The sequence below is a fragment of the Hordeum vulgare genome, chromosome 2H, assembly GCF_904849725.1.
Source record: "Hordeum vulgare subsp. vulgare chromosome 2H, MorexV3_pseudomolecules_assembly, whole genome shotgun sequence".
NCBI lineage: Eukaryota > Viridiplantae > Streptophyta > Magnoliopsida > Poales > Poaceae > Hordeum > Hordeum vulgare.
In genome coordinates, this window is record NC_058519.1 from 585064090 (window position 1) to 585085790 (window position 21701).

Here is a 21701-nt window from a genome sequence, read left to right on the forward strand (position 1 = left end):
ACTCCACTACCACCACCACCAGGAAGCTGTTTGTTTCGTCGACGTCGAGTGTTCTCCCGTTGAAACTACTCCTACTAGCTAGGTCGCCGTGCATGCATGCGATTAGCATTCAGCTGCCGCCGCCGGCCGGCCGTGCGCCGGGCCGATCGAAGGTACATGCATGCATGCTCAGGTCAGGTGCCATCTATCGGCGTCGCTGTACGACTCGGTCGATATTGGGTCCCGTGAGCTTGACAGGAATTGCGCGGCTGGTCGCCGGTCCGGCCGCCGTACTTGCACCGCTGACTCGTTTTTTTTCTACTACTAGCACTGGTAGTATAATAAATTGTATATAATCGATGCCACGCAACGCAACGGAAGTACGTACGAGCGAAACATTTGAAATCGCAGCGGAAGGACGAGGCCTGACGGCACAGGATAGGGGTCGTGCGTACGTGCCGACGCGGCGCATGCCATCATGCAAGTAAAATAATGTACTTCTATACGCTACGTATTAGTTTGCCTTGGATGAAGAAAAATATCGAATCTATCGCAGGTCGTGCAGCTGTTAACAACGTCGAGACGCATACATACAGCTAGATGACGGTGATAACGTACGGGCGAGGCAGGGTTTTTGTATTTGTTTTCCCCCTTGATTGATGTGATCCGGACGTACGAGATGTCGACCTCATCGCGCGCTTGGCTCCATCGCTCAAGATATGCATGGGCGCCGCAACTCGAAGATGACGGTGAACTAGGAGAAGCCAAAACTAATTTCGTCAAGAGAGATAAACACAAGTGTGAAACGCGGTGATTCGTCTGTGCCCTCTAGTGTCTAACGATAATCTTCTCACATGTACTCCCTCTGTTTCGGAAAGTCATCTTTTGCTGAGATGAACAGTAAAATCAGAAAAAAATGATAACGTTTAAAAAGTTTTGAAGAAACTATCGTTTTACTTGTCAGATTTTGCCAATGAAAATTACATTCTCTAAAAATGATAATTGAAAATGAAATTATGTGAGAACATGTAACTTTTGTCAATGTTTTCTCTAAAAAGAAATTACATTCTTTTTTCCATTCTTGTCAGATTTTACTGTTCATGGAGCTAAAAAACTTAACTTCCCTCTATTTCTAGATATAAATATTTTTCAAGATTTTAGTAGAGCTACATATGAATGTATATAGATTTATTTTAGAGTGTAGATTTTAGTAGAGTCTTTTCAAAAACTTATATTTAGAAACAGAGGAAGTACTCCCTCCGGTCCTTTTTACTTCGCATATTAGATTTCGGTCAAATCAAACTTTGCAAAGTTTGGCCAAATTTATATTAAAAAATATTAATATCTACAATATCAAATATATACACTATGAAACTACATTTTATAAAGAATCTAACAATATTGGTTTGACATGATGAATGTTGATAATTTTTTCTATAAGTTTGGTCAAAGTAGAGATGCTTTGACTTCGGACAAAACTTATATGCAAACTAAAAAGGACCGGAGGGAGTATATTATTATCATGAGAGAAGGTCCATAAGCTGCCGCAAGATGTGATAAAGAACAGATGCAATGGTGGAAGGAATAAGTTGAACGGCGACATGGACATGGTTTAGGATTTTTATCAAAAAGGAAGAAGTTTTATGTGTGTGGAGAGGGAGATGGTACATACCGACACATAAATAAAATATCAAACAATGTTTAAATGGTTTCTCTAGTCTCCGATACCCACTTTAACGACGAGGAGGGAGAGAGAAGGGGTTGACTGGTATGTGTTGGATTGTGGTCTAATTTTTTCTTCATGATGTTAGTTTTGTGTAGGCAATGTCGTATCATGCGGAATAAGAGTCACATTGCCCAACCATTGTCCTAAAGGCCATCGTGGCCGGCATGACACACATTAGGGAGACTATAGGTGTTTTCTTCCCATTAATCTTTGGGAATCGCTTCTGGCCGGTGTGGCCGGCGCCACAACCGTTCCGCCGGCCGCACGCGTCCGCTGACTGGGCATGCGTCATATTTGACGTAAGCATTATGTTTTTTTCTACATTTGTCCAGTAAAAAAGTTGCATATACGTTTCGTTGCAACTTCAGTTCTTTGAATTTTTTTATTACAATCGATGTTTTTTACTTTTCCTACAACTGTGTTAATTTTTTGCTATAACTGGCATAATTTTTTGCTGCAACCATTCACTAAAAAAGTTGCATACATGTCACGTAAATATTTGTTACAACCGACGTTTCACTTTTGCTATCACGTACCATCAGCTTCTTTTTTTGCTACGATCACGTAGATATTTTCTTTGCTACAAATTTTGTTTTTTGTTGCAACCGTTGAAAAAATTGTTGCATCGCATCGAAAGTTTTCTGCATCGGAGAAAAAATATTGCATGGAGATCCAACGGTGCGGAGGCGCGGGGTTGGTGGATCGTGCGGCTTGCGCACGGCCGGCCCAAAGTTTCGGCCGACGCGCCGGCGTAGATCACTTCTCTTAATCTTTCGCACCATATTTAATAGGTTCTTGTCCGGCAATTCGGCATATTAAGACGGTGGTGGTGGCAAGTGCGAGGTTGAGTTTGTATGGACAGTGTGGTTTGCTGGTTTCACATTTTTTGTGTTTCCAATTTTCTTCTCAAAATACGGTAATGAAGCAGCATTTCCATATTCTTTCTTGTGGTGGGTATGTCCTCCGGCCATAGTGCACTCAACAATATTACGTGCGTATCCATTAGAGCATCTCTAGCAGACTCCGGTAAAGCCAATCCTTAAAAATGCGTATAAAAGGCACTGTAAATCGTTTTTATGGTGCGAAATTGGTCCGAACAAAATAGACCCGGTAAATGAAACTATATTCTACTATAGATCATTTTTTTCTTTTTTTTCCCGTCCCGACGAGCCGTCTCCGGCCAGCGTGCCTCGCTTTGGCACCCTCGCTCACACCGGCGCCGCCCGCCTCGCCCCCGCCTCGTCCAGGCACCGCCCGTTCCCGGCCATGCAAGAAGTGGAGGAGCCCTGCGTCGCCCGCCCCCGATTGAGCTCGGCATTGCCCGTCCCCGATTGAGCTCGACACTACCTGCCGCCGCGCGTACGTTCCCCGTCGTTGTCGCCCAAGCTCCCCCACCCTGCCCCGCTCTTCTATGGTACCGCCCCGCCCTGATTTAGGTCGCCGATGGCCTGCTCCATCCTGCCCATGGACGGTCTCGTCTCGGCAGTGAAGGTCGACCTGGCTGCAATTCGGACTGGCGGTGACAAATTTCGGCGTGCGGCGACTTCTTTCGATATGCGTCGACGGATTCCGGTGAGTTCCAAGTAGATTTCGGCCAGTCCTGTGACGGCGCGTTTGCTCCAGCGAGGTTTGACCAGTTTACGGGTTAAACTGTATACTGCCTCCAAAACTACACATATAAGGTTTCCAGAATGGATTTAGAGCAACTCCAACGGTCCGACCAAAACGGACAGCGATTTCGTCCTCTTTTTGTCCGTTTGGGTCGCCCGCCCGCCCGGCATCCGCCCTGTTTTAGGTATGGGTCGGCAGCGCGCCCAACGCGTCGACCCATATGTACCGGCGTGGCCGGCTGGCCGCCCTATTTTGCATGATTTTCATAGTTTGAATCAAAAATAGCATAGTTATTACAAGCCGAATAAAATTAAAAATGTCTCACATAGTTCGTACATAGTTTTGCTAACGAATAAGAAGATAAATCTATTGGTTGCCAACATGAGTCCACATATGCTCAACCAAATCATTTGCAGTTGCACGTGAGTTTCCCAATCACGCATGTCTTGATGAAATTGAGTGAACTGTTAAAACGTTGCCGCTCCTCAATGCTCAGGCACAACATTCTCACCTTGAAACTGAAACCCTTGATCGTACAAATGTTCCGGGTGATCGTCTTCTACGATCATATTATGCATGATCACACAAGCAGTTATCACCTTCCATAGTTTCTGCGTGCTCCAGGTATTAGCAGGATACAGAACGATGCCCCAACGACATTGCAAAACACCAAAGGCACGCTCGACATCCTTCCTAGCATTCTCTTGCTCTTGGGAAAATCTTTTCATCTTCTCTCCGACAGAGTCGCGTATTGTCTTGATAATAGTGGTTCACTGAGGATAGATACCGTCACCCACGTAGTATCCTTTGTCATAGTTGTGGCGTTGACAGTAAAGTTCACCGGTGGGTTGTTGCCTTCGACAAGCCTAGCAAACACTGGCGAGCGCTAAAGCACGTTGATATCATTGTGTGATCTGGCCATGCCAAAGAAAGAGTGCCAGATCCAGAGATCTTCAGACGCCACGGGCTCTAGTATGACAGTGCAAAGCCCTGACATGGCCCTTATAGTGCCCTTGCCAAGAAGAAGGGCAGTTCTTCCACTCCTAGTGCATGCAATCTATGCTACCAAGCATCCGTGGGAAGCCCCTGCTGGCATTCATCGCCAACAAACGGGTTGTATCTTCAGCAGTCGGCTCTCTCAAGTACTCAGGGCCAAACACAACAATAACAGCCTTGCAGAACTTATACAGGGACTCTAGGCAAGTAGACTCGCTCATACGGATGTACTCGTCAATGAGATCACCGGGCACTCCTATGTAAGCATTCGGATGGCGATAGTGCATTTTTGATAAGAGGAAAAACCTATCTTGCCTATGGCATCCGCTTTGCATTCGAAATAGTCATCATAGCCGACCACTGCCTCTCTAATACGGCTGAAACACATGCCTACTCATACGAAAACGACGGCGAAATTGTTGATGTTTGAACAACGGGTTTGCTATATCAAAATAGTCCTTCCAAAGAAGGAAATCTTTGCTCTCTCGGTTGCGATTCAACGCCGGAAGGTGACCCGGAATGGATCCACGGAACAACGGCCGCTGGCTGTTGAGGTGGTGATGGACCAACACGGCAGCCAACATCTCCTCCTCGTCATCGGACGATGAATCGTCGGAGTCGAAAAGGAAATTGTGAAAAAAGAACTCATCGGCCGTGTCCATTTTCTTGTACCTTGGCAAACTATCGAACAACTTGCGGGCGTCGACGAAGAAGACGGCTATCGAAGGGAGTCGCGGCCCGCACGGACCAGCTAGCTGCCCTGCCGGCGTCCGACGAGTGGGTCGTGCCGGTGAGGATCTGGCCGGGCGGCGAGGCGACTTCTTGGTCGGGGGCGTGGGGGTGGGAAGCAGTCGGCTCCCCGGCGGCAAGACGGCGACAGACGTGGGAGTGGGCGGCGTTGCTGAGAGTGGGCGGTGTTGCTGATAGTGGGCAGCTGGCAGAGTCGCCGGCAAAAATGAGCGGCGGCCTCGGCGACGAAGGAGGCGGGCGAGGGTTGTTGTTGGATGGGGCGAGGCCAATGTGCCACCGACTAGCGGGCCCGGGGGGAGAAGGCGAGCGTGCGCGCGTCCGTTCCGTGTCCGCGCCGACGCAAATCCAGTTCAAAAATGGGTCGGGAATGGATCGCCCGCGAACGAAAAACGGACACGCGTTCGTTTGGGTAGGCGCGTTGGGTCTCCTTTTGTGTCCGTACCGACCCAAACGGACAGCGAAGGACGAAATGGGTCGTCCCATTGAAGTTGTTGTTACCGTGCTTCTTAAAATGTTTCCGGGTCAAACAAGTTTTAGGTGTCTACTGCACGCTGTTTTACCGACTAAAACCGTAAACACCTCATTTTTTACAGGTTTGATCAGTTTACGGGGTCTGCTAGAGATGCTCTTAGGACGGCAACACATGTGGCTTTTCAAAACCTATATGATCATTCCAGCTTTTGCAGTTTTTCGTTATTTTTTCCACTGTTGGCTGGAGCAAAACTCAAAATGTAGAAGATGGAGCTAGAGGGATCAACTTTGGAGAACTTTCACGTAAGTTTTGATATCTCATGTCTTTTCATGTTCTATAGAAAAAGTATTATAGTTAACAGTTCCAATTCGCTCTGAATTTTGCAGCTTATTGCTAGAAATCTGCATTTTTTCCTTTTTCATCTCAATAGAAAGAAACGGGGAGTTTCCTTCACCCGTTATAATTTATTTATTTATATGTAATGGTCAGTTCTTTTATAAAATATACTTCAATCTTTACAATGTGGAGCTAACCTTATTTTAAAATACTTAGAGCATCTCTACTAGACTCCGTAAAGGGCCGAACCCACAAAATAACCGTCAAAATACAGGTCGGGTGGGAAATGCTGCCAAACCAGACCCGCAACCGCGTCCGACCCGTAATTTTTTTAGAATCAAAGCCGAAGAATGTAGAATGCAAGATGAAGAACCCTCAAGAGTGAATGCATGGAGAAGATGTTGATTCAACAAGTGGGAGCAGAAAGTTGGATATCTTCTAAAATGTCTAATTGTGGTTCTTGTTTTCTTTGGTCTTGTTATTTTATCAAAGATTTGGTGAATTATGATGTATCTAATGCTTTTGAAGAAAATAAAGAAGCAACTAAATGTGTTTTCATGCCTGAAAATGTAATGAAAATAACAAATTTTGCGCGGGGGAGGAAATATCAGAATATCCCTTTATATGTGTCCGTTTTGCGGAGTCTGCTTGGCCGCCGCCCACGCCAGAATATCCTTTTATTCGGGTTCGTTTTGCGGATCTGTTCGGCTCCCGCCCGCGCTAGCACGCAAAAGCGTTTTTCCGCGAACCGCAAACGACTTTTGTGAGTCGGCTTTATACGAGGTCTGATAGAGATGCTCTTAGAAGTAGTTGCTCATTTATTTTTACTTAGAAGTAGAAAACCCTTTTGGTTTATCAACACAACGGCACATCTTGGCTATAGTGTGATTATGCCATGGGTGTCTGATGTTAAAATAGAATATATATTTTGGATAAATGGTACAAGTGGTCATTAGTAAAAAAATCTTTGAAGATTAGGGCTAGGGCCTAAGGATATCAAATGTGCTCTAAAACTTTTGAGCGTTGCTAGCCATTTCGGTCATAAATCGTTAAGTATGTGAAAGCTAAGCATTTCTAGTAGTAACTGGTACTCCTCTCCTTCCCTGTGAACATCCCATTGGAGTATTTAACTTAGGTCGTCGCAAAGCAGTTCCTTTGTTTGGACCTAGATTAAGTAGGCCTGGAACAGTGTACCGGTGCACGATTAAGTATTGAGCCTACGCTGGCTAACAGTACAAATTAGAAACAGTAATCACCCCAACCCCCAATGGGATGTACGGGCCATGATTCATGCATACATTGAGAGCACGGAAGAGCCATGATTCGCGTGGACATAAACACATTTCTATTTGTTGGAGACACCTCCCGAGCTTGGCCAAGAACCAGGGGACATGACCTTGAGAAACGGGATCCAGCCGGCAGGGAACAATCATTGACACCAATCTCTCAGATGTAAAACTGCCCATCGGGCTATGAGCGTGCCTGCCGTTTCGTCGCAGATTAGGGCATCTCCAACCCATCCTTAGAGGAGGATAAATTCAATTATCCTCTTCTATGTGGTACGATGGTACATAACTGAACTCTTATCGTCGTGAGTGAAGGAAATATATCTTTCTTGGCCGTCTCGACATGTAAATATTTACGGGTCGAGACAAACGAGGAGGATATTTTTTTTGAAGGGAATAAATATACTTGTTTAACACGTCTCGAAGTAAAAGTTTTGCCTTCTCCCTTGCCCTCGCATTGTCATACTCCGTGTGTTGTCGTCGCCGCATTGCTTCCAGCGACTACACAATGCCCCCCTTCGCCCTTGCCGCCTTCCTGCCCCACTCCAAGCTGGTCGCCAGCCATCGCCGTCTCCGAAATCGAGCTCAAATGGTGTCGTTGCCGCATCGGTCCGACCATCGGAAAATTTCAAGATAAAATTGTGTTCTCCTCGATTGTGCACCGTTGCGACAGTTCGTCGTTTCGAGACACCAGGTGATAATCGGGTGTGATAGACTCTACGTTCACATACAACGGGTGCAAAACAGTTTTACACACGTGAAACACTCGGGTTAAACTTGACGAACCTAGCATGTACATACATGGCCTCGTAACGCAGGAGACTGAAAAGTCGAACATGAGTCATATAGTTGATATTATCAACATGGTGATGTTCACCATTGAAGCCACCTCATCTCAAGTGATGATCGGACATGGGTTGGTGGATTTGGATCAGGTACCATTTGAATGACTAGAGGAATGTCAATTTGAGTGGGAGTTTTTAAGTAATATGATTAATTGAACTTATTATCATGAACATAGTCAAAATATCTTTGCAAATTATGTTGTAGATGATTAACTTGCATTGTAGCTCCCCTCTATTTTGATATGTTCCTAGAGAAAACTAAGTTGAAAGATGATAGTAGCAATTATGCAAACTGAGTCCGTAAATGAGGATTGTCTTCATTGCTGCACAGAAGGCTTATGTCCTTAATGCACCGCTCGATGTGCTACCCCAAGTGTCGTTTGTGGATGTTGTGAACATCTGACATACACGTTTTTGATGACTACGTGACTGTTCAGTGCGCCATGTTTACGGTTTAGAATTGAGGTGCCCAAGACATTTTGAAAGTCACCGACCATATGAGATGTTCCAAGAGCTGAAATTGGGATTTCAGGCCCGTGCCCGTGTTGAGAGGTATGAGACCTCCGACAAAATTCGTTTCCCGAAAGTAAAGGTGAAAATCTCAATCGTTGAGTATGTGCTTAGATTGTCTAGGTGCTACAATCACTTGAATCAAGTGGGAGTTGATCTTCCAGATGAGATAGTGATTGACATAGTTCTCGAAAGTCACTGCCGCCAAGCTACCGAGCTTTGTGATGAACTATAGCATTCCAGGGATGGAGAAGATGACCCCTGAGCTATTCGCGATGTTTGACACCGCGAAGGTAGAAATAAAGAAGAAGCATCAAGTGTTCATGGTTAGTAAAACCACTGGTTTCAAGAAGGGCAAGGGAAAGAAGGGAAACTTCGAGAATGACAAGTCAGTTATCACTCCCATGAAGAAGCCCAAGGTTGAACCTAAACCCGAGACTAAGTGCTTCGATGATGAGGGGGATGGTCACTAAGGCGGGGCTGCCCTGGATACTTGGTAGATAAGAAGGCTGGTAACGTCAACAGAAGTATATTAAATATACGTGTTATTGATATGTATATTACTAGTATTCCTAGTAGCACCTGGATATTAGATACCGGTTCCGTTACTAAATGTTGGTAACTCGAAATAAAATCTACGGAATAAGCGGGGACTGGCTAAAGGCGAGGTGACGATGTGTGTTGGAAGTGTTTCCAAGGTTGATGTGATCACCATCGCACGCTCCATCTACCTTCCGTATTAGTTTTGAACCTAAGTAAATCTTATTTAGTGTTTGCGTTGAACATAAACATGATTGGATCGTGTTTGTTGCAATACGGTTATTCATTTAAGTCAGAGAATAATGGTTATTCCATTTCCATGAATAATACCTTCAATGGTCATGCACCCAAAGTAAATGGTTTATTGAATTTGATCATAGTGATACACATGTTCATAGTATTGATGCCAAAAGATACAAAGTAGTAATGATAATACCACTTACTTGTGGCACTGCCGCTTAAGTCATATTGGTATAAAACGCATGAAGAAGCTCCATGCTGATGGATCTTTTCACTCACTCCTTTTTGAATCGTTTGAGACATGCGAACCATGCCTATTGGTGTAAATGCATGAAGAAACTCCATGCAGACGGATCGTTTGCACACTTGATTTTGAATCACTTGAGACATGCAAATCATGCCACATGGGCAAGATGACTGAAGGCCTCGTTTTCCAATGAGATGGAACGAGCAAGTGACTTATTGGAAATAATACATTTTGATGTATGCAATCCAATGAGTGCTGAGGCACGCAGTGGATATCGCTATGTTCTTACTTCACAAATGATTTGAGTAGATAGAGGTGTATTTATTGATGAATCACGAGTCTGAATTGTTAAAAAGTTCAAGCAATTTTAGAGTAAAGTTGAAGATCGTTGTGACAAGAGGATGAAATGTCTACGATGTGATCGTAGAGATGAATATCTGAGTTGCGAGTTTGGTATAAATTTGAGACAATGTAAAAATTGTTTCAGAACTCGTGCCACATGGACCACTATAGTGTGATGGTGCGTCCGTACGTCGTAGGCATACCATATTAGATGTGGTGTGTGTTATGATGTCTCTTGTCGATTTGCCACTATCGTTCTGGAGTTGTGCATTAGAGACAACTACATTCACTTTAAATGGGGCACCATTTAATTCCGTTGATATGACACCGTATGAACTATGGTTTGGAGAAACCTAAGTTGTTGTTTCTTAATGTTTGGGGCTACGATGCTTATTTCAAAAGGCTTCAACCTCATAAGCTCAAACCCAAAGCGGATAAATGCATCTTCATAGGATACCCATAACAGTTGGGTATACCTCCTATCTCAGATCCAAAAGCAAAGTGTTTGTTGCCTAAACTAGGTCCTTTCTCAAGAAACAGTTTCTCTCGGAAGAATTGAGTGGAAGGATGGTGGAACTTGATGAGGTTTTTGAACCGCCACTTTAACAAGTGAGTAGAAGAGCGCATGGAGTTTTTCATGTGGCACCTACATTAGTTGAAGTGGAAGTTGATGATGGTGATCATGAAGCTTCAGATCAAGTTACTACCAAACCTCGTAGGTCGACAAGGACACGTACTACTCCAGAGTGGCACGGTAATCCTGTCTTGGAGGTCATGTTTTTGGACAACAATGAACCTACGAGCTATGGAGAAGTGATGGAGGGCCTGGGTTCCGACGAATGGCTGGAGGCCATGAAATCCGAGATAGGATCCATGTATGAAAATAAAGTGTAGACTTTGGAAGAACTACTTGATGGTCATAAGGATGTTAAGTACAAATGGGTCTTTAAAAGGAAGACGGACGATGATGGTAAATGTCACCATTTAGAAAGTTCGACCTATCGCAAAGAGGTTTCCGACAAGTTTAAGGAGTTGACTATGATGATACTTTCTCCCCCGTAGCGATGCTAAAGTCTGTTGGAATTATGTTAGTAGTTGCTGCATTTTTAAATTACGAAATCATGCAGATGGATGTCAAAACATTATTTCCTCGACGGTTTCCTTGAGGAAAGGTTGTATGTGATACAAACAAAAGGTTTTGTCGATCCTAAGGATGCTAACAAGTATGCAAGCTCCAGCGATCCTTCTATGGACTCGAGCAAGCATCTCGGAGTTGGAATATACGCTTTGATGAGATGATCAAAGCTTTTCGGTTTATACAAAGTTAATGAGAAAATTGTATTTCCAAGAAAGTGAGTGGGAGCACTATAGAATTTCTGATGAATATATGTGGTTGACATATTGTTGATCGGAAATGATGTAGGATTTCTGTAAAGCATGTAGGGTTGTTTTAAAGGAGATTTTCAAAGGAAAACCTGGATTAAGCTACTTGAACATTGGGCATCAAGATCTATAGAGATAGATCAAGACACTTGATAAAACTTTTAATGAATACATACCTTGACAATATTTTGGAGGAGTTCAAAGTGGATCAGTTAAAGAAGTAGTTTTTGCGTGAACTGTAAGGTATGAATTTGAGTAAGACTCAAAGCTCGACCACGACAGAAGAAAGATAAGGACGAAGGTCGTCCCCTATGACTTAGCCGTAGGCTCTATAGTATGCCATGTTGTGTACCGCACGTGATGTGTGCCTTGCCATGAGTTTGTCAAGGGGTACAAGAGTGATCCAGGAATGATCACTCGACATCGATCAAAATTATCCTTAGTAAATTGAGAACTAAGGATTTTTTTCTCGATTATGGAGGTGATAAAAGAGTTCGCCGTAAAGGGTTGCATCGGTGCAAGCTTTCACATCAATCTGGATGACTCTAAAGTAGCAAACCGGATTCGTATAGTGGAGCAATCATTTGGAATAGTTCCAAATGAGGCGTGGTAGTAGCATCTACAGGATGACATAGAGATTTGTAAAGCACACACGGATCTGAAATGTTCATACCCGTTGACTAAAACCTCTCTCACAAGCAAACATGATTAAACCCCACAACTCATTGGGTGTGAATCACATAGTGATGTGAACTAGATTATTGACTCTAGTACAAGTGGGAGATTGTTGGAAATATGCCCTAGAGGCAATAATAAATTAGTTATTATTATATTTCCTTGTTCATGATAATTATTTATTATCCATGCTAGAATTGTATTGATTGGAAACTCAAATACATGTGTGGATGCATAGACAACACACTATCCCTAGCGAGCCTCTAAAGGACTAACTCGTTGATCAAAGATGGTCAAGGTTTCCTGACCATAGACATGAGTTGTCATTTGATAACGGGATAACATCATTAGGAGAATGATGTGATGGACAAGACCCAAACTATGAACGTAGCATATGATCGTGTCAGTTTATTGCTACTGTTTTCTGCATGTCAAGTATGTGTTTCTATGACCATGAGATCATGCAACTCCGGGGCACCGGAGGAATGTCTTGTGCGCATCAAATATCACAACGTAACTGGGTGACTATAAAGGTGCTCTAAAGGTATCTCCGAAGGTGTGTGTTGGGTTGGCGTGAATCGAAACTCGGTTTTGTCACTCCGTATGATGGATAGGTATCTCTAGGGCCCACTCGGTAATACAACATCACAAGAAGCTTGCAAGCAATGTGACTAAGGATTTAGTCATGGGATCTTGTATTACAGAACGGGTAAAGAGACTTGCCGGTAATGAGATTGAACTAGGTATGGAGATACCGACGATGGAATCTCGGGCAAGTAACATACCGATGGACAAAGGGAACAGTATACGGGATTGATTCAATCCTTGACATCGTGGTTCGACCAATAAAGATCTTCATATAATATCTAGGAATCAATATGGGCATCCAAGTCCAACTAATGGTTATTGACCGGAGAGTGTCTCGGTCATGTCTACATAGTTCTCGAACACGGAAGGTGTGCACACTTAAGGTTTCGTGATGTTTCGGTATTATTGAGTTATTTATGTTGGTGACCGAAGGTTGTTCGGAGCCCGAGATGAGATCCAGAACCTCAAGAGGAGCTCCGGAGGTAAAGATTTATATATAGGAAAGTGGTATTCGGGTTCCGGAATAGTTTTGAGGATTTCCAGTATTGTACCGAGAGTGCCGAAAGGGTTCCGGGGGTCCACCGAGAGGGGCCCACCCACCCTCGGGGGCGACATGGGCCTAGGAGGTGGCGCACCAGCCCCTGGTGGGATTGGGCAGCCAGCCCCAAGAGGCCCATGTGCCAAACTTGGTGGAGGAGGTGGAGGAAGAGTCCTTCCAAGGGTGTCCACCTCCCTTGTGGGAGGTGGACTCTTCCCCTACTTCGGCCGAACCTCTCCTCCTTGGGGGAGCGGCCAAGGCAAGCCCACCTACCCCTTCCTCCTATATATAGGGGAGGTTTTGAGGGGCAGCCATCACCTGAAAAGCCACGTGTTGCCCTATCCTTCATAGATTGTCTTCTTCCTCTAGATCGGTTTCGGCATTGCTTGGCGAAGCCATGCCGGAACAGCTCCACCACCACCGCCGCCATGTCGTCGTGCTGATGGAGAACTCATTTTCCTCTCCACCCTCGCTTGCTAGATCAAGGATGTGGAGATCGTCATCAAGTTGTACGTCTGTTGAACGCAGAGGTGTCGTTCGTTCGGCACTACATCGGGACGGATCGTGATGGGATCGCGGTGCGGATCATGATGAGATCGTGGGACGGATCGTGATTGGATTGCGAAGATGTTCGACTACACCAACCGTGTTATATACGCTTCCGCTTAGCGATCTACAAGGGTATGTAGATACGCTCCCCCTCTCGTAGATGTTCATCTCCATAGATTGATCATGGTGAGCGCATGATTTTTTTTGTTTCCCATGCGACATTCCCCAATAGACCCATCTGAGGCCCAAATTTGGGTCTGATTTGCGTCCTCCCGGACACAAACCAGACGCGCCTCACGTCCTCTCCGCATCCACCGTCGATCCACCAATCGTCCGCTCAAGCATCGCCCGCGTCATTTAAATGACTGCACCTACCTCGGGGCCTCCCTAAGAGTGGGTGGAAGGTCTGTGTTCCCGTCCTTTTTAATGAAAGCATGTGTTGGGGACGACCCCATCCACTTCCAAACTCCCATTCATATCTCGCCACGCCTTCTCCTTCGCTGACGACCGCAAACCCTAGCTAGCCATGGGCTTCTTCAACGGGAAGGGGAAGGGGAAGGGCAAGCTTAGCGCCGGTGCGAGCTCTTGTCGCGGGAGCTCACCGCCGCCGTGTGCTAGACGTGGCTCGCTTCGGTGCGGGAACGACTCTACATACCAATCCACTAGGCACGGTGGCAGTGGGAGTAACACCCGTTGGTGCATTATTCACATGTCAACCTACCCATGGTTGGCATCTGGATCCGCAGTGGATCCCCATTCCGACAGTGCCCCGATCGATGCGGGCGCAAGCGAAGGAGGTTCGCCGATGGCGTGAGGACCTCACGCCGAAGGAGCAGGTGCTGCGTGCCTACGCGGTAGACTCTCCCAACTGGGTGCGCTAGTTCGTGCTAGAGCATCAGGAGGAGCGCCATCGGGGCCCTCCTACGCCGCCCGAGGTCCTGCTGGAGGACCATGATGAATAGGCGGCGTACCAAGCCGCCCTCGAGGTGGCCCTCCAACACGCGCTGGAGGCCAGCAGGATCGAGTAGGACACCCGGTGGAACGGCTTGGACCGCGCCCTCGCCCTGTCTGCTGCAGGGAACTTCGTTCACGCCCCGCTTTCATCCCTGAGCCTCCCCCGTCGCTGGCGCCCACCGTCGAGCCCAAGGCGGAGCCGGAGCCCACGTCATCACGGAAGCGCTCACTGCCTCCGCTCACTTGGCCGGAGGAGAAATACGAATGTGTGGGCGTGGTCCGAGAGTGGGTGAGCGCGTCGCCCGTCCACTACGATGCCATGCAGGAGGAGGAAACGGCCCACCTCAAGCAATGAAGGCAGCATTGGCTCGCCAAGGAGGAGGCGGAGGGCTAGTGACAGATGTGATGGGAACAGAAGGAGGAGGCGCAATGCCTCGAGGAGGACCGCGCCCGGCTTGCTGCACTGCCGCTGCCGCAACATACTTCACGGGAGGCTACCCCGACAGCCTATGAGGCTGCATTCGGATGGGCTGGGCCACCTCCCACCTTTATCGACCTCACAGGCAACAATGAAGATGACAAGGGCAACGACAAGGTGGACAACTAGGGCAACGTAGGGGCGCATATTTTTGCTTTGTTTTAATTAATGTTTAATTATGTGTAAGTAGATTTTGACGAACAGTTGATTGACCACTTATGTTTAATTATAATTTTATTAGGTCCTCATGTGTCCACATGTTTACTTTATTTTTATTTTTATTTTGAACACATGCAAATTTTGGTCTGGTTCGTTGAGCGCACCAGCAAAATGCGAATATATTCGTGTGCATGGTCGATCTAAACAGGCAAAAAACGAACAAAGCACACATTCGTTTGGATCGTTCGATTCAAGTTGCTCTCACGACACATTTGGACCGTACGGTTCAAACCGTATACTTGCGGTTCGAGGTCCGCTTTGAAGATGCCCCGCACAGTTGGCTAATGGGCACGAGAGAGGATTCCTTCCACGCCAGCAGCATGCATGCACGCCTGTGCGATTGGGCGGAAGTACAACAATAACACCAACCACACTCTGGTAGCATAGCAGTACAGTATTTTCAAGTGCACGCGACGGGCGCCCAAATCAGATGCGTGCAAGCGCAAATACATTACTCCTCGGCATGCATGTTACTAACGGGAGCTGCGTTTTTTTTAGCATGGTCTGTACCACCACCTCCTACACATAGCCAAGCTACGGCCGTGGCCTTTGGGGCCTCGAAACAGTGCCCCATCTTCTCGGTGCTCCAAGGAGCGGAGATGACGAGCGGCCGGGCGAGTCCTTTTGTATGTGGCCGTGCCGGTGCCGGCGCCGGCGCCGGTGACCGCCAGTCGATCAGCGCAGCGCAGATGTGGATGCGGAACCGGTCTAGCCGCCCACAGGCGTTCGTCGTCCTTGTACGCTTCCGGCCGGCGGACGGGCGCAGCGCTGGATCCACGTGGCCCCGGCGCGTCGCTGCTCGCCGTGCGCGGCCGCCCTTGCCTCCCCGGGGCGGCCTGGCCTCAACCAAACGACGGGAGCAGAGGAATCTTTCTTCGCCGCTCGCTTTAAAAAAATGTGTGTGTGTGCGCGCGCGCGCGTTTTGGGTGGAAAATAAGTGTGTTGTTGCTGCGGAGATGCTCGTTTTCAATTTGAAGACTTGAGTCTGGATGATTTTAGAAAGCGGTTGACATCTCACCCCGTGAGTCCCTCTGTCCGATGAAGTATAATATTTCTGAAACTAGAAAAGGAGGTGGTCCTGGTTCCTAGATTTATACGAGTGAAAAGATACAAAAAGAAAGAGAAAGAATACTTAACCAGAAAAGAACAAAATACTAGTAACTTGTAACCACAAATAACATAAAAAAAACATCTAGATCTCAACAGGCATAAACTAGTGCTGGTTACCGTGCATTACAGATCGGGACGTCTACAACAATCTTAGTTTAGATACATGATTATTACTAGCAAAAGGTCACGTGCGTTGCAACGGAAGAAAAAAAAACTACACACTAGTAATTTATAAAAAATGATCTATAATCTGAGAATTTTTAGTTACAACACAAACAAAGATAAACTTACCCTACAAAAGTGCAATTCAAGATTTCCACTGGCCAAATGCCGCATGGGAGCATAAAATAGATTCAAAATCCAGCGACCACTCTTAATGCATGTCTGGCTGATGTTGTGTACGCCGGGAGCCGCTGTGCTCGCGTGCATACTGTCGTAGATGAGTGAAAGAAATCAAGATGAACTAATCCAGAGGCCATTGGGGCAATTTTTTGTTCGCGGTCTAGTTAGTGGTATACAATCTGACAACCTATCATAGATAGTTGGCCTCTTCCACAAATAGTCCATTTCATCTTCTCCTCCCAATTTCTATCGCTTGATTAGAATCAGCCTGATAGAAAAAAAAGATAAACAAAAATGGAAAAACAATTAAACAAAAATCGCTTTAATTTGAATCAACCTCATAGAAGAAAAGAAGAAAAAGGTAAACAAAAAGGGTAAAAAATAAACGAAAATTGCTTGATTTGAATCAGCCTGATAGAAGAAAAGAAGAAAAGGTAAACAAAAAAAAGAAAAAGAAATATGCTAGGACAATATTCAAACTCGGGTCTCCTAGAAAGAAGGGGCGTGCTCAAGCGAGAACTTAGGTGCCAAAGTGCGGTTTAGTCCGTTATAAACCAATACATGGTAGAGCGATTTGTGATAAAGAACAAACCGTTTTCTTTTGACTTATGGATGACATAGTGGGTAATTTTAAATAACTTTAGGGGTAATGTTTATGACGTAAGACAAAAACATTCTTTGCTTTATTAGTAGGTAAAGATTAAGCTCATTTGTCATCCTGCATGTAGATGAATCGCCCACTCGTTTGCCATGATGTAGATAGCATTTTTTTTTTGAATTTGCCTAGTGAACATCACACACAGTTTCTGATTTTGTCAAAATATTTGGAAAACATAATCTAAAGTTTCCATGTGAACCTCTTTCTGATTTTGCGATGATGTATAAAAATTATATCCTAAATTTGCCATGTGGCCATTGCAAACCATGTTTTTCTAAAATTGACATTTGTCATATTTTCCCTCCAAAGTTGCCATGTTGTGTACAACAACATTTTCAAAAATTGCCATGAGTCCATGATTTTCCAAATTTAAACAAACAATATAGTTGGCATGATATGAAATGAAATTTGCCATGTCACCCTTATGTATTTTCCAATAACTTGCCATGTTCTATTCAACAAATTTATTAAACTTTCCATGTGACCATTACAATTTTTCTTAATTTTCCAGTAGGTACGAAAACATTTTAATTTATTTTGCCATGTGATTAGTGCAAAACATTTTAAAAAAATTGCCTATGTTACAAAACATTTTTTTCAAAGTTACCATGATGCGTAGAACATATTTTTTCTGAATTTGCCATGTCCATGATTTTTTTTCCAAAATTTATGTACAAACAATATAGTTGCCATGGTATAAAATTAAATTTGTATGTGACCATTACGCCTTTTTTAAACTTGCCATGTTTTGTTCAACAGAAATCCTAAATTTGTCATGTCACCATTACTATGTTCTTGATTTTCCGCGACTTTAGGAAACTAAAAGGGTCTAAATTTGCCATGTGACTTTTGAACAATTTTTTCTAACCTTGATTTTGACTTATGAGAATTATTTATTCTAAAAATTTCATGTGACCAATTAAAACATTTTGGAATTTTTGTGCAAGCTTTTATAGGATGAAAGCCCTACATTTTGTCATGTGACGAATACAATATTTCTCTAAATTATTCATGATTCAAAACACAATTTTGTCTAAATTTGTCATGTGACTATAGATTTTCAATGAGTTGGACAAGAAATTGTGAGCTGACCATCGCGTAGAAAAACAACTGGATGAAAACTTGTGGCTGCAAAATCCTGCTAGATCGGTAAACTAGCTGGAGCGAGCGCCAACTCATCTAAAAGAACATTTTCCATGTTATATTTTTTTAAATAGCAAGGCAAAATATTTGCCTTGTTCACTAATAAAGAAGGAGTTTATAGTACATAACAACGGCTTCACGACATAGCCCGTCAAAGAGAAATTACATATGAAATTGCTCTCGCGGCATGATCTTACTCAAATGTTTAGTTCCGATGGTAACCCAAAGCATTTGCCCTGTTATATTTATTTATTCGGTGCAAAAATGTATTTCTTCTCAGAGAATGGGCCGTTTTCATTAGCTAGCAGGATAATACTGCACTTATTTTATAGAAAAATCGTACCAGGAGGAAATGTGAGAGCAATCGGGGAATAGAACCGTACATAATGTTTAACTCTATCCTGACGGTCGCGTTTATAGGATAATACATCACTCTTAAAATCCTGATATACAATATGTCTGGCAGCAGTCTAGGTTGCTACACAAATCACGTGGTATAACTGGATCCCTTTCCGGGCGGGTCCCGCCGGCGCAAAGTAAGCCGCGAGGGATGGCCGACGGCTGCGTTGCGCAAAGTGGCGGGTCCCTGCAGCATGGTCTGGCCAAGGACTTTCGACCTGGTGTTGGTGGTGCGTGCGGTGACCGGGTCGTCACGCGGCCGGCCTCCCTGGACCAGACACCGACCTGGCCGGAGCAAGCGAAAGGGAAGCAGGGGACGGTCGGATTGTTCTTCTGTCTTGTGTCTCAAAGCTTGCTTTCAACAAGATATTTTTTCCCCATCTCTAATAATAAGTAACAATCAGCAAAATCTTTACATGGCTACATTAGCAAATGCGAACCAAAATTTGTCACCCTGTCAGCGCCCTAAGCTCCTCCCCCCCGCCCCGGCCAAAATATGGCCAGCAGGGGAAGGAAATAAAAATGGTAAAAATAAGAAGCAGGGGGAGTAGATTACAATGCACACGCCCCCCCGGCTCCCTCGCGCTGCGTAGCGTAGCTATCAACACCGATCATTCGGCTGCTCGATGTCTGCTGCGTCGATAAGCAGGCGCGACTTCTCGTCTCCGTCGGCCGCGCCAACTTTGTCCTGGCCGGTGAGCTGCTTCGAGCGCTTGGCCTCGGCCGCCCAGTCCGTCCGCCCGATGACCAGCAGCATGCGCACCATGCAGGTCGCCTGCGCCGCCAGCAGCCCGAACCACAGGCCCTTGAAGTCGTAGTGGAACCAGAAGGCCAGCACCAGCGCCACCGGCGTCCCGACGAGGTAGAAGGACCGGAGGTTGATGTTGGCGGCGTCCTTTGGCCGCGCGCTGCCGCGCAGCACGCCACACCCCGTCGTCTGCGGGCAGTTGCCGAGCTCGCACAGGCCCAGGATCGGCAGCACCGACGCGGTGAGCGCGATGATCGCCGGGTCGGCCGTGAACATGCTGGCCCACACGTCCCGCACCAGGAACGCGAACGCGGAGGCCAAGGCGCCGAACGCGAAGCCGAGCATGATCCCCGCCGTCGCCGCGCGGCTCGCCTGCTCCGGCTGCCCGGCTCCCAGCTCGTTGCTCACGCGGGTCGACACGCCGAAGCTGAGCGACGAAGGGAAGATGTAGATGAGCGACGTGGTCTGGATCAGGATGCCCATGGACGCCACCGTGGCCTGCGGGTTCAGGAGCAGGCCGCACAGCAGGATCATGATCTCGTACCACCACCACTCGAGGCACACGCTGACGCAGCTCGGCAGGGCCAGGCTGATGAGCTCGCCCCAGCCACGGAAGCTCTCGGCGGAGAGCGCGAAGCCGCCGGTGCGCTTGTGGACGCCCTTGAAGAAGATGTAGGCAAGAAGCAAGAGGAGCAGGTTCAGGTTGGCCAGCACGGACGCCATTGCCACCCCCTTGACGCCGAGGCCGAGGACGGTCACCAGCACGTAGTTGATGGGCAGGTGGATGGCAATGGCGAGCGTGGCGCACACGGTGAGGGGCAGGTTTACGGACTGCATCCGGAGGTATATCCTCACGGGATGAAGGAATGCCTGGAGGAGGAGGTCAGGTAGCGAGGCAAGAATGTAGGTCTCGGCGACGGCGGCGATGCCGGCGTCCTGTCCGCAGAGGAGGAGGAGAGGCCGCATGTGCATCCACAGGCCACCGATGGGGACGGCGGCCGCGATGAGGAGGAGCACCGTCCTCTGCACGGTGAGGCCAATGAGCGAGTAATTGCCCGCGCCGAATGCCTGCCCACATATCGGCTCCATGCCCATGGCGAGGCCGGAGAGGACAGAGTAGCCGGTGATATTCGCGAAGCCGATGGCGAGGGAGCCGCCGGCGAGCGCCAGCCCGCCGAGACGGCCGAGGAAGAGCATCGAGATCATGGAGCGGAGGTAGAGCAGCAGGCCGGTGAGGATCATCGGGAATGCGAGGCCAAGAATAGACCGCGCCTCGTCCCGGGCCGCGGCGGCGGACACGGGCGGCATCATCGGGAGCGCGATGCCCAAAGAAACGGACCAGGCTTCCTTCACCGCCGTGGCAAGCCGGCCGGGCGGCTTGCACGTGAGCACCGGCGCGGCCGCCTCGTCGGCGTAGACCGGGATGACGACCTCCCCGGCCTTGGCGAGCAAGGGGGCGGTGATGGCGCAGCCATCGGGGCATGCCGCGGTGGCGCCTCCGCAGGACGTCATGGGATGAAAAACAGAGGAGCGCCCTGCCGCTCGTGCGGTCTCGCAGAGCTTTTACGGCGCCGGGCGGTGTAACTCCCCCGGGCGATTTACAAGTAGGACGCCGTTTAACTCCGGAGGGGAGCAGGCGGGGGGGGGGAGAGAGAAGGAGCGTTTTTTTTTCTTTGCCTCTTGTCTCCTCTCCGGAGGCGGGTAGTGCTTGGTTGGTGGAGCTCTGCGCCGCGCGGGGAAATGGGAAGCTCGGAGGCGCCTCTTATATAGGCGCGGGAAGGCAGAGGAGAGGAGGGGCGTTTTACAATTCACACTTCTTTCTCGGGATACTTTTGTCCTTGTTGCGAGCCGCGGCCGCCCGTGTTTAATTATCGTCCGTTTCTTCCCTCCCCCTGAATACTTGTCCTCTAACGCCGTCTCTGTGTTACTACCTCCCTTTCTAAATATAAGACCAAATTTCATTATGATGTACTATAAACATATTTTAAAGTATAAACTTATTCATCTTGTTTCGTATGTAATAAATTTTTACAGATT

The 21701-nt window shown here is 46.9% G+C and overlaps 1 protein-coding gene across 1 annotated transcript; it reads right to left on the reverse strand.

Moving 5' to 3' along the window:
* Positions 1–19272: 19272 nt before the first annotated feature.
* On the reverse strand, positions 19273–21495 carry LOC123427459 (protein DETOXIFICATION 49). The gene has a single exon (XM_045111513.1). It carries the CDS (start codon positions 21174–21176, stop codon positions 19518–19520), a length of 1659 nt encoding a protein of 552 aa, XP_044967448.1. The 5' UTR covers positions 21177–21495; the 3' UTR covers positions 19273–19517.
* Positions 21496–21701: the final 206 nt, after the last annotated feature.